At 40.9% G+C, this 14,273-nt stretch overlaps 1 protein-coding gene across 15 annotated transcripts in view; it reads left to right on the top strand.

The window, feature by feature from the left end:
* LOC6569128 (dystonin) overlaps positions 1-14,273 on the top strand; it is an 80,446-nt gene that overhangs the window by 30,043 nt on the left and 36,130 nt on the right. For 7 of the 15 annotated variants that reach the window (XM_032741221.2, XM_032741222.2, XM_032741219.2 and 4 more), the window contains exons 5-12: positions 6,489-6,768; positions 6,838-7,751; positions 7,809-8,177; positions 8,778-9,696; positions 10,270-10,900; positions 11,162-11,297; positions 12,344-12,427; positions 13,574-13,795. In XM_032741221.2, the coding sequence (XP_032597112.1) occupies positions 6,489-6,768; positions 6,838-7,751; positions 7,809-8,177; positions 8,778-9,696; positions 10,270-10,900; positions 11,162-11,297; positions 12,344-12,427; positions 13,574-13,795 (3,555 nt within the window). Of the gene's footprint in view, positions 1-5,573; positions 6,237-6,488; positions 6,769-6,837; positions 7,752-7,808; positions 8,178-8,620; positions 8,645-8,777; positions 9,697-10,269; positions 10,901-11,161; positions 11,298-12,343; positions 12,428-13,573; positions 13,796-14,273 lie in introns of those variants that run through there. The other 8 variants (XM_032741218.1, XM_032741217.1, XM_043216354.1 and 5 more) reach the window with 5 other exon arrangements.

Genomic DNA, 14,273 nt, shown 5'->3' with positions numbered 1-14,273 from the left:
TCTTCGGAAACTTCTTATACAGTTTTAATACGCATTTATTACCAATTTATAACACTAATTAGGTACCTAGGTAAAAGTTTGCTTTCAAGAACTAAAAACGCAGTTGAAAGAATTTCAAAGCAATCAATTGGTATGGATGAAACCATATTGTACAGTTTGACTGCGCATTTAGTAATAATTATAATTTATTATCAGTTCATATAAATAAGCAGGTAGTTAAGATACATTTAGATTTGTTTCAGCTGTTGTCCCACGTATTTGTTTCCAACAACCCAAAGTTCAGCTGGAAGATTTACTACACGATTTTGAGTAGCACCTAAAGAATAGCCAATTTGGCATAAATCTCAATGCTTTCAAGTCATTGTTGCCATTTTGAGATTTGGCTGGAAATGAAAATTTCCCAGCAATTTGTGTTCGTATTGTGGCTTGTGTAACCTGTAAAAGTAATGGTCGCCTTTGTTGTGGTCTGACTATCTTCTCTGTGGCTCTTTTTGGGTCACTCCATGGGCTTTAGTTTGGGCCAGCTTTGGCTTGGTCTGTCCAGCTGTGTAATGACTTGTTCGTGATATGTTATGAGCAACAAATTCAAATTGCTTTGTCTAATTTAGCTTTTTTTTTTTCTGTTGCTATTTTGGTTTGTGCGATTTGCGATACGGAAAATGTCATTTGGGGTCAGGCAACTGAATGTGCGATGTCGCCGCTAATTAGTTGGCCAGATGGTCTCCGATTACAGGCAACTTGACCCACTGTGCGTTAACATTTAAATCGCAAAACTTGTTGTTCTTTCTGGTTTCTATTTCTGTTTGTCGTTGGCTATGCTTATTGTTATTATGAGCATTCTATGGCTTTGTGTCGTATTTATTTCTGGCAACAAAGTACCAACAAAAAAAAAAACAACGACTACCTGATGGCGTTCCAAGATGACGCAGTCATCTTTATGGTTTTGTATTGTATTTTTTGTGTGCTTTTTGGGCCTTTAAAAGGTGAGGAGAAGCCAAACAGACACATTGGTAGCAAAATATGTTGAATCTACGCAACAAATGACAACAGCAGCAAACTTTAAAGTTAAGGCGCCACAAAACTTGTGTAACTCTTGAATTGTTGTTGTTGTTCTTAATACCCTGTGGTCGATAGGAATTTAGAGTCATTAGATTTAAATTGTAGGCTCTAGAATGCCAAGCGAATCCAGTTTACTTTAAATTTTTGATTCGCAATCAAAAAAAAAAAATGCTAATTACTATCGACTTGGAAATTTAAATGCAGAGCGGATTTTAATTCGTGAATAATTTGAATTCTGCAAAGACGTATTAAGTCATAAAAAATATAAGCTAATTGTGATATACGTCGTATTTTAGATTTAGATTTGATGTTTCAATAGACAAATTTCAAGGAAGTTTTCAATATTCCATAAACTTTAGTGCTTGAGAACAGTAGCGACAAAGACATAGTAAATAAATTTAAAATACACTTTTGATGGGCAATAAATATATAGCTCATTTATAATTTATTGTTTATTTACAAAACTGTGTTTTGACAATAAGCATGATGTCGATTGATGAGTACAAATCTACAGGTCTTCGACATTTATAAGAATTTTGCAAGAAAATGTACTTATTTGAGAAGAAAAGTTATTCAAGCATCTGTTCAAGAATTGATGCCGTAGTAAAGAGTGGGCTTAGGCGAGGGAGTTTATCTCTGTCCAAAAACTGATGGGGAATCTAAATTCTTTTCAAGGGCAACTGCTAGTTGAGCATTTTGGAGCTGTTCTTGTTCATTACACTTTGGTTTTTTGTTTTATTGCTCTTGCAACCTTAACTTTGTGTGTAAGTTGTTGTGCGTTGGCAGCTGTTGTTGCTGTTCTTGCGGCGCTGCGTTGGCGTAGGCGTTGGTTGCCATGGTTGTCACACACACACACACACACATACACACACACACACACATACACACACAGGTGTTGTTGCTGTTGCCTGTAAATATACAAATACGTCATGCGGTAGGAGCGCAGAGCTCGTCGAAGTCAGCTATCCATAACGGGGTTGGCTGCTGGCAGCGGCGTCAACGTTAACGTCGACGTTAACAGCAACAGCCACACACACACACTCACACAGCTCAGTGGCACACACACGCACTGCGGCGCTGTCAGCACGATCGCAATTTCAATTCCAAAATATTTGTATATATATATATATTTTTTTAAGCTTTGCTTTTGGGTTTTCGTACGCCAACGCGCCGGTTCGTGTTTTGTGCCAATTCCATTTTGTTTCGGTTTTCTTGTTGTTCTCTTTCTGCTTTTCTATTCTCGCCACCTGACGCTGGCTGCGCTGCCGTCAACACACCTGGCCAAAGCCAACACTTTAAGCGTTTTAACTTGGCCCGATCGCGTTTAGTCGTTGTCGAGTCGCCGCACACATTTGTTGTTAGTGCCCCCCGTCGCATGTATCTCTAAGCTCTCTATAAATATATACATTTGTATCTAGTTACATTTACAGTTGTATCTATTTGCTGCGTATTGATATCAATTTGTGTCCAAGCCCAGAGGAGGGCTCAATTAGAACTTTGAACTCTATTTGCGTTATTTGCGGTGTGCGTTCTGTAAAAATACTAAAACAAATACAAAAATACGCGCGAGAAATAAAAATAAACAGATTCAAATAAGAACAAGAAAATCAACAACATAGAAAATGAAACAATAAATAATTATATAATTAAAATAAATCTGAACACAAAAATCGTCAAAAATAAAATACTAATTTGTATAATATATGAATCAAAAATAAATACAAACACTTAATACGTGCAACAATTCGAAAGTCATGCTTAAAATCAAATCAGATCAATAAAATATAGTCAATAAAGAAGGCTCATACATAACAACAACAACAACAACAAAATCAACAAGATGTAGAAACTCTTTTTGCATGATGTCAGACACATTGCGAAGTCGATCTTCAATTCCCAATTCCATTTCGATTTCAATTTCAATTTGGGATTTATATCTGGCGCTGTTCTTAAGAGGCAGTCATAATAATAATTAATGCGGTTGCAGCCGTATCGTTATTCTTGATTTGTTAAATGCCGCCAATATCAATTGATTTCAATCTCAAATGCAATTGAATTCAATTTTCTTTCAATTAAGATTCGTTTTCATATATGACGAACTCATTTTTATGCGGATCTCAAGTGTTGTTTTGTTGTTGTTGCTGTTGTTGTTGATGTTGTCGTTGTTGTTTGGCCAACAAGCTGCAATAAAGTGTTGCTGTAATAGCTGTAAATATAATGACGTGCATAGTCCTACATATATCTCTACATATATACCCCTCAAACCGCCCCGCCGAGTTTTTGCGCTTCCCCACTTAGTTGTTTCTGGTTCAGCGATCTGTAAAAAGCGAAGAGTAGCATTATATTTTTTTTTCTGAGCTGTCTGTCATATATTTTTAGCTACAATTTTTAAAGTGCTTTAGGTATTTTTTTGTTTGTTTGTTGCTTATTCGATTTGAATTTATGTGCTGTCATTACGAAAAAAACACAATGCAAATTTGTCTAAACAGCTCTTAACTGTCGTCGACTTCAAACAGTAGCCAAGGCAGCCCAAATAGGCAACAGCTGCTGTTTCGTTTTGGCTGCTTTGGCTGCTGTTGCCGTCCGCTTTAAAGCCATTGAAAATGTCAAGCTATTAACGCCTCTTAGTCTCGCCTCCGCAGACACTTAAAGCCACAGCCAAAGTTTTAAAAATCCAACATTTTTGCTTGTGCAGCCTTTTAATAATGTTGCAATTAGCATTTTGAGGTATGTGTATGTGTGCTAGTGACTGTGTGTGTGTGTGTGTGTGTGTGGGGAGTTGCCTGTAGGTGACGGCCAAGTCACGCATCTGCGCAGGCGTCACCTTTCAATGATATATCTTAACGGGTGGGCGCACATTTTGGCCAAAACAACTAGCTTGTTGTTGCTATTGTTGTTATTGTATTTTAGCTTGATCTTGAGCCATTAAGATTAGATTTCATTTAGTAAAAAATTCATTGATTGTACTTGTGACAACTGGCTTTTGATATCATATCAAACGGCCTTGCTTATCATGTCCTAAGACCAAATAAAGATTGTTTCAAATCTGATATGAAATTTGACTTTTAAACATATCTCGTTTGTCTGTCAATTTTGTTGGCATTTTCTTAAGTGAACAAATGACATTTCTATTCAATCATTTTTGAGAGACACTCTCGAGTGTGTATTGTTGTGACTGTGTGTTGTGTGTGTGTGTGTGTTCCATTCCAAAGCGTTTCCGAAAATCAAAACCAAATTAGTTGGCTTAACAATTAGCTTTGTTGTTGTTGTCGCTGTTGTGGTTTGTGCCCCGCGGCGGGCTTTGCTGAGCCGTGCACATGAACTTTTAGTTATGGTTGTTTTTTGCAAAAAAAAATTAAATGAAGAAACTTGAAGGAAATCTTTACTTGAGCCTAACGAATAGGAGATGCCCTAGTTTTCAGTTTATTGCTGATATATGTTGATAATAAACTTTAATGAGAGTCTAATTCTTAGTTCTTATAGACATTGAAACTTTCTCGAGCTACTTCCTCTTCGTATATCAATGTGTTTGATCTTAAGCTTCTATTTGAGTGTGATTTTTAATCGGATTTCGTTTAGTTGAGTTAAAAGATAGTTCTTATAGGCATTCAAACTTATGTGAGCTACTTCCTCTTTGTGTATAAATACTTCACTCAAATTCTTTGCTTGGCCTTTCAAAAATGTTCAAGTCTTACAGCAAATTAACAAGACCCACAACAAGAGTATAAAAGCGCCAAAGGACAGGTAGCAAAATCTCGCTTTGCTCATTTGCTGGAATGAATAATTATGTGAATGACTTAACCAAAATAATACACTGAGAATTTATATATAATATTTATTCTTTCCCAACCTACAACTAGCTTATTCAAATTGTTACACTTTTCATGGAGCATTTTAATTCCTTAAGTTAGAGTATAGCGAAAAAAGGCAAGAAAATAAAAATCACAAAGAGCGCTAGACGATTGGACAGACAGGCTTTATAGTTGGTTTGCTTGGATAATTATGTGTATGTACAAGACATAAATAATTCGCTCATCAGCAGCAACAAGAACAACAACAGGAATACCCCTACATTTCTGTGGGTGCTTTTTTTTTGCTTAGTTGTAGTGGTGGTAGCCACAAGAACAAGACATCCGGTAGTGTTGTTGTTGGTGTCTGCCTTTGGTTTTCGGCCGGCTTTTGACTTAATTAAACGCAAATTGCGATGCCGGCAAACTCAAATTGTCTGTGAGCACGAAAAGTGCGGCAAGTGGGGAAGTGGGCGAGTGGGCGAGATGGAGGCGAGAAAACCGAGGCGAATTCTGCGATTTAAACAATTAAAATGATTTTTTCTAAATCACGCACAATAATAGCATAAACACAAACACACACACACAAAATTACGAATAAAAGCGCACAAGAAACGAAACGAATAAAAATAATAATAATATTAAGAAAAGTAAGTGCATTATAAACGAAACGATAATAAATCCAACGATAAATCAACGATAACGATAACAGGCTGGCGCCCCTAAATCGCAGCAGGAACCATGCACTCCAGCACCAGCTCGCAGTCGACTCTGAAGCGCACTCAGCAGCTGGTTAGGCAACAGAATGGCTCCCAACCCTACGTCAGCGGTGGCACCGAAATAGTGCACACCTCCCGCGGACCACCCATCACGACGAATATTGATGACTCTAGTCTGCGCTATCGGCAGGAGACGAAGCGGGAGCGCACCGTTGAGGCTGTCATCACGGATTATCCGGGCGTGGCGCCACCCGGCACCCTTCCACACGAACGTAGCCACATTGAGCGCACCGTTACCTTCCAGGATGGAGTGGGGGGCAGTGGCAGCCGTCGAATTACCACGGATAGTCGTGCTCTGGTGCCCTCCGCAGCGCCAGGTGGCGTCAGTTCCAGCAGCTATCAGCAGGTGACGCGCAATAAACGCATCTCTACCGAGGTGCTTGGTTCGAGTGTGGAGAGCACGAAGACATCGCAACGTGCCCCGAATGGACATCGTCGTGTCACAACGCACATTGTGCGCAAAGTGACCACGCTGAGTCGCGCCGAAGAGAATCAACAGCCGGCTGAGGATCTGTTGCCGCCGGCGAAAATGATACGCAGCTCCGAGCTGGAGTATCGACGCGCCTTACCGCCACCGGCCATTGTTGAGTCGAGCGTGCAGCGCAGAGAGGTAAACTGAGAGGGACAGGGGAGAGGATTGAAGAAGATTAATACGATGTGGGGTCATCCAAATTAAAATATAAATTAAATTAGAAAATGGATTAGGCTTACTTCGCAACAGTCTTGCACCATAAATACATTGCATACCCCAAGAAAAACTTGCTCCATTTAAGTAAACCTTCAAGAAACTATATATTAAATGCATATATTAAAACACATAGCTAACATTTAATTAATAATACTATTCCGTTGCCCTAACTAGATCTCCGATATTGTTGTTGGCAAAGAGGACAACGTATCCGCACGTGAGGCATTGTTGCGCTGGGCGCGCCGCTCTACGGCTCGGTATCCGGGCGTGCGCGTGAATGATTTTACATCATCGTGGAGGGATGGTTTGGCCTTCTCGGCATTGGTGCATCGCAACCGACCGGACTTGCTTGACTGGCGAAAGGCAAGGAACGATCGGCCGTTGGATCGTCTCGAGACGGCATTCCACATTGTCGAGAAGGAGTATGGTGTAACGCGTCTATTGGACCCAGAGGGTAAGATTTCCTTATCGAAATGATAAAGGGTATAAGTTAACTTAACCATTCCCTGTTCCCTTCTATTAGATGTGGACACAAATGAACCGGATGAGAAATCGTTGATTACGTACATTTCATCGCTGTACGATGTGTTCCCGGAGCCACCATCTATCCATCCACTGTTCGACATGGAGTCACAACGTCGCGTCCATGAATATCGCGATTTGGCCCAACAGTTCATCTACTGGTGTCGCGAGAAGACAGCCTATTTGCAGGAGCGCTCGTTCCCGCCCACGCTAATCGAGATGAAGCGTTTGCTTAGCGATCTGCAGCGTTTCCGCAGCGAGGAGGTGAGCGCCCGCAAACGTGAGAAGTCCAAGCTCATCCAGATATACAAGGAGCTGGAGCGTTACTTCGAAACGGTGGGTGAAGTCGATGTGGAGGCCGATCTGCGACCAGATGCCATTGAGAAGGCCTGGTATCGCATGAATACAGCGCTGCAGGATCGTGAAGTTATCCTACAGCAGGAGATTGAACGCTTGGAGCGTCTACAGCGACTGGCCGACAAGGTGCAGCGCGAGATTAAACATGTGGATCACAAGCTGACGGATCTGGAGACCCGTGTCAGTGAGGAGGGGCGACGCATTGAGCGTCTGCATCCCGTGGATGCGAAGAGCATTGTCGAGGCACTCGAGACCGAGATCAGGCATCTGGAGGAGCCCATACAGGACATGAATCAGGATTGCCATGTGCTCAACGAGGGCCGCTATCCGCATGTGAGCGAATTGCACAAGAAGGTTAACAAGCTGCATCAACGCTGGGCTCAGCTGCGCACCAATTTCCACACGAACCTGGTACAGAAACTGTCCGGTTTGAAATTCCCCGTCCATGAGACAACTGTGACGCGTCAAACGCGCATGGTCGTCGAATCCCGACAGATCGATACGAATCCCCACTTCCGTGATCTGCAGGAGCACATTGAATGGTGCCAGAACAAATTGGTGAGTCTCAGAGATCGATCATATTAAATACCAGCTAACATTATTTGTAATTTGCAGAAACAATTGCTTGCCGCCGACTATGGCAGTGATCTGCCATCGGTCAAGGAGGAACTGGATCGTCAACAGCACGAGCACAAGATCATCGATCAGTTCCACTCCAAAATACTCAACGATGAGCGACAACAGAGCAAGTTCTCCGGCGATGAGCTTAACCTCTACCAGCAGCGACTCAATCAGCTGCAAAAGGTCTACGATGAGCTGCACAGCACATCGACAAAGCGTCTAACCGATCTGGACTCACTGCAGCACTTCCTTGCACAGGCCTCCGCCGAGCTGCAATGGCTCAACGAGAAGGAGCAAGTGGAGATCACGCGCGACTGGGCGGACAAACAACTCGACTTGCCCTCAGTGCACAGATACTATGAGGTAACTTGACTCTCTCGTTAACTTGTTCTTCTTATTCGCTAGTTACTCTAGAGCTAGAGCAATTTGTGGTATTTTGCATGGTATATACTCAAGCAGATATCAGACATATGTATCTGACATTCAGGTCAAAGTGTGGCCACTAAATACAAATTTAATTCTTTTCAAAATGAATGTAGAAGCTCTACTTTAAAAATTCTACAGCCATAACTTTGTCAAAGCTGTTCCGATTCTAGATTAATGCAAAACTGATCCGATTTTCATCAGCTATGCACTTTTGTGCATGGTTTACCATCTAAAATATGTGCAAAGTATGGAAAGAGTTTAATCCCCTATCCTTTCTGTTTTAACTATATCTGCTGAGGGTGTTTAGCATTCGGCTAGCCGAAGTTAGTGTTTCTTGCCTGTGTTTTTCTATATGTGTTGTGCTTTTATCTAATTCCAAGCGTGCATTTGGTAATGGCGACGAGGTAAGAATCGGTTCTAAGTTCCCTTTTGGGAATACTTTCAAATCAAAAGCAACCAACCAAGTGCACCTGCCCTATTTTGAAACTAATATAATCCATACTAATTTTGTCTTATACATTTTCTATTTCCTCCCAGAACTTAATGTCCGAACTGGAAAAGCGTGAGATGCACTTTGCAACGATCCTGGATCGTGGCGAGTCGTTGCTGAACCAACAGCATCCTGCATCCAAATGCGTTGAGGCCCATTTGACGGCACTGCAACAGCAGTGGGCGTGGCTGCTGCAGTTAACCCTCTGCTTGGAGGTGCATCTGAAGCATACCACCGAATACCATCAATTCTTTGCCGAGATCAAGGACGCCGAACAGTGGCTGAGCAAACGCGATGAGATACTCAACAGCAAGTACTCTCAGTCCGATTTTGGTTTGGATCAAGGCGAGGCTTTGTTGCGAGGCATGCAGGATTTGCGTGAGGAGCTGAATGCCTTCGGTGAAACTGTGTCCACGCTGCAGCGTCGCGCTCAGACCATTGTGCCGTTGAATAAGCGACGTCAGCCGGTGAACCGTCAAGGTCCGGTTCAGGCCATCTGCGCGTATAAGCAGCAGGGTCAGCTACAGATTGAAAAGGGTGAGACGGTCACCCTGTTGGACAATTCGGGACGTGTCAAGTGGCGTGTGCGCACCGCCAAGGGGCAGGAGGGTTCCATACCCGGTGCCTGTCTCCTACTGCCGCCACCCGATCAGGAGGCCATCGATGCTGCCGAGCGTTTAAAGCGTCTCTTCGATCGTTCCGTTGCCCTGTGGCAAAAGAAACATTTGCGTTTGCGTCAGAACATGATCTTTGCAACGATTCGGGTGGTCAAGGGCTGGGATTTCGATCAGTTTCTGGCCATGGGGCCCGAACAACGTACGGCGATTAGACGTGCCTTAAACGACGATGCGGACAAACTGCTCAGCGAGGGCGATCCAAATGATCCGCAACTGCGACGGCTGCGTCGCGAAATGGACGAGGTCAATCGATTGTTCGATGAGTTCGAGAAGCGAGCCCGAGCCGAAGGTGAGAGTGTGGGCGGTGGTTGTAATATATGTGTAAATGTGGGCGTGGGCGTTGAAAATTTTGCTCGCTTTTCAATTGACGACACTCGGCCAGCTGTCAACGTTGGCCAATTAAGCGTTTCATTTAATTAAATTGAATTGAATGGTCGCTTGATTTAGTGAACCCGACATCGTCTCTCGACCAGGAAGCCCAACTTAGTCTCCAGTCACAAATCAAACGCAACGCAACTTGACAAGACAAAGCAAAAACATGAAGAAACTATTCGCGGGTTCCAAAACACGCGGTAATCATTTATAATCCTGATGATCAAAGCGATCTGTGGTATTAGGGTTGCAGCAGTTGCGGTTTTTGTTTTGTATTCGACAATTAAAATTAATTAAGTGGTGTTAAGACAAGTGTTGCATATATTCAATTAGATGCTGAGGCAATTCAGAATGTTAAATGCCAAATTAAGATGTGTGCTCAAATGCATATAAATTTAAATTAAATTTTAACTTGGTGGTTAAACTTTAAAACTTAACTTAACTTAACTTTGACAGAATCCATTCTAAAGTCCTTATTCTTTTATTGTAGAGGAGAGCAAACAGGCGAGTCGCATCTTTACCGAGGAATGCATTGCGATCAAGAGCAAATTGGAGGATATGGCACGTGAGCTGGATCAGATAATATTGGCGCCACTGCCACGTGATCTGGACTCGTTGGAGCATGTGCTCGAGATACATTCGGACTATGAGCGACGTTTGCATCTGCTCGAGCCGGAGCTGAAGCATCTGCAGGAGACCTTCCGTACGATTGCACTGAAGACACCTGTGCTCAAGAAATCGCTTGATAATCTGAACGAGCTGTGGAAGGAGCTGAATACGCAGAGCGGTCTGCACAAGGATCGCCTCAAGCTGCTGGAAGCCTCGCTGGCTGGTCTGGAGGACAACGAACATGTCATCTCCGAACTGGAGAATGAGCTGGCCAAGCATCAGGATTTGCCCTCAACAGCGGAGGGCTTGCAACACGTATTCAAGCAGTTGACACACATGCAGGACATTATTACACAACAACAGCCCCAGATGGATAAGATGAACGATGCTGCCGATCAACTGGGTCGCATGGGTGTGCCAACCAAGGTGCTCGGGGATCTGAAACGCCTGCACTCGAACGTGGAGCGTCTGAATACGCGCTGGAGTGCGGTCTGCAATCAACTGGGCGAAAGGTGAGCAGCTCTTTTGCTCTCTGTAACTAGAATAACATATTTTACACTCAGAAAAACTCATACTTTTGCCGACAAACGTAAATCACCTAATAATTCAACATGATTTCTAAATGTCTTTTCTAAGAGTAGTGTGTGAGCAAACCTATTCCAACAGCAACTATCAACACCTGACTCTCAAATTTTAACGCTTCATTAACTACACCTCATAATTGCGTCTCTATGCCAACCTGTTAATATCACACTTTCGTTGACTATTTGTAGAATGCGCTCATGCGAGACGGCAATTGGATTAATGAAGAATCTCCAGTCGAGCGTGCAAGTCGAGGAATCTTGGGTTGATGGCACCACCGAACGTCTGTCTGCAATGCCCACAGCGACTTCAGCTTACGAATTAGACGTGAGTAGCGATCCATATATCACTTATCATTTTTTGATAGTTTTTTTTATTGTTATATTATTTATGATGAGTTCCTTTATAGAATTTAGCTATACATATTTATACATAACTTTTTTACCTTGTATAGTTTCCACTCAGTTTTATTTTAGTGAGCGTATTCAAAAGAAAAACCCCCCTCTAAAGCAACACAAAGTATATATATATCTATATATTCTATATTTATTTGTATATTGTACAATATATCAAAATCGAAAGCGTAGTTATATCTTTTTGCTTAACCAGTGCCCCGTCCCCCCACCTTTTGCCCAAAAAGTAGTTTTGCTTAAACACAAAAAAAAAAAAATTCTTAAAGGTACTTTGGTGTTGGACATATGTTAGATGTGTGTAATGTGTGTTAAGTTTTATATATATATTTTCCATATGTTAACTGTCCCGTACTATATATACCCTGTATATCCAGAATCTATATAGTCGTGTAGCTCTTGTCTAATCCAAACAATAAGTTCTGTAGCAAGCTGCCAGTTGTCCGGCAGCTAAACACACCGACACCCATGTATAATACATAAATATATACAGTATATGTTCCAAAACACAATCTTTGTGCTGTCCCCCGCACACACACACATTCGATTACACCCCACCACACACCCTGTAAATTTCAACAAAAAAAAAATGTATAAATATATATATGTGTCAGTATACTTTTTTAAATTATTATTTTATGTTTTTGTAGTTGTGTTTTCTAGTTTGTAAGCTGCACCATCTATATTCAAATTCATATTTCACATGCCCATTCGTCATTTTGTAGTCTTATTTGTATTTGTAGTTGAAAACTAATTGTATATGTATTTTTGTCTAATTTCTTGTATTTTCACCCCCCAAAAAAAATCAATATCAATATCACACTCTATAAAAAAAAACACTACACTATGAACAAACAAAAACTCAATCAATCAACTATAAAAAAACAAAAATATGTTGTCCAAAAAAATTTGCTACAAAACTCCCCTCGCCAAATATATATATATAAATGAATACATATATAGAAACTGCTTGGAGCTGCTATCGAACGAAAACCTAAAATCGAAAATGTCAACGTGGCTGGAGGACGTCTAATCCGCGAAGCTAAGGTAAAAATTTGTATGCCTGTCGTCTTTTTCTGTATGGCAAATCTTTCTATATTTAGACGCTGGGCATTGGGAATGATTCATAGAATCTACTCAGACTTGAAAATTGTTGCAATCTCTTTCCAAAGACTGAAGATATAGAATAATTCTGGATCTAATATGAAATACATTTTTATCATTCTTAGTAATTTTGAGTCCAAATTGATGACTCATTTTTTTGCTTAGCTTTTACACAGCTGGCATCCATAGAGTATATACATTTATTCTTAGAAATCTCATATGAAACACATTCCAATATGTTTAAGACATTGTACATTTATAGAATTCTGAATTTACCAGATATCTTCTGTAAGAAAGTAGAGATTTTTTCTCTATAAGATCTCTTCAGGATCATGCAAAAACTTGCACAAACAGTACTTTTTGCTATAAAATCTCTTCCGCATCAGCCCCCTTGCCTGGCGTCTGCTCCTTCCTCTAAGTATGTATGTCTGTGCGTGTGATTGTGAAAATATTTCGAAAAAAAAACAAGCTCTATCTCAACATGTCAAGTGTTGAGCTATAGTACACTCTACTTCCTGGCTGTTTCTTGTCTACCCACACTTTACTATCTCTACTGTCTTGCTATCCCCTTCTACTATTATACAAACCCTTTCAATATTTAATGCTTTTTAAACACATTTGTGGTAAATGAAAACAAAAAAATATAAAATACTACAAATGTCGCGGCTCCATTTGGAGGCCAAAGCGATGTATTACGAGTAGTTAAAAAACTGCGGGTACAAGGTGCGTCAATAACACTTGGGGTACAAAAACAACAACAAACCAACAAAATTCTTACCAACAATATTGACCAACAACAACAACAACAACAAAAACAATCAAACAACAACCAAAACTCACACAACAAACAATTAAAAAGCAATTGTAATCAACGTAATTTGTTCGTATTGATTAATCAATGAAATAAAAAGCACTAAATATATGCCTACCCCACAACCCCCTCTTTAAAACCACACAACAATCAAGAATATTTTGTTTAACACGAGAAACTTACTAACATTTAACCGCCAAAAAATTAACACCCAAATCCTGTGGACAACAACAACCGTGACGTCATCAACAACAACAACAAAATTGGCGGACATTTAGATTTACGATAGTAAATGTCTGCGTTTCGTCGATTGGCTGCTTGAGGCACGTCCCTCGTTCTCGCCACCACGTCGCGATCTGCGTCCGGCTGATAGCGATCCGGGCGCCACGCAGTATTACAGTCAACGTTTGGATAATTTAAATACGAAATACGACAGATTGCTGGAACAATTGTCGCAGAGGCTAAAAACTGCAATCGAGGTGAATGGCAGCGATGGTCTGGTGAGTATCTAAAATTCAGATGTGAATACAGAGAGACAGACAGAGAGAGAGAGAGAGAGAGAGATAGAACTCCCTGATGCTATATGCTAATTTTAGATACAAACGACAATTGCTTAGCAATGACTCAAAAAAGTATCTATAGCTAAAATCTACAACAGCTTCTCAGGTTCAAGTTCAAAAAAATAACAACTAGAGGAAAAAAATAATAATAAACAAGTTGGAAGCTTTCGTTTTCTTCGAGTACGCCATAAGTTCTGGCGTAATGTGTATCTTTGTATCTGTATCTTGTTGTCGGCCTTATGCACTGTTATTATTAAATTAACCTTCAAAATCCGCGAACACACACGCACACACACTGAAATAATGACATCAGAGCGCACATTTCAGTTTCGTTTTGTCAACGCTTGAAATGTTGCCTCATAAATCACCAATTTGATTAATTTATAAAAAATTGCAAAACAAATTTTTTTCCATCTAA

Source organism: Drosophila grimshawi, unplaced genomic scaffold (assembly GCF_018153295.1).
Source record: "Drosophila grimshawi isolate 15287-2541.00 unplaced genomic scaffold, ASM1815329v1 contig_1367, whole genome shotgun sequence".
Classification (NCBI taxonomy): Eukaryota; Metazoa; Arthropoda; class Insecta; order Diptera; family Drosophilidae; genus Drosophila; species Drosophila grimshawi.
Note: the sequence above shows the minus strand (reverse complement) of the source record. Positions and strands in the feature narration are given on the sequence as shown.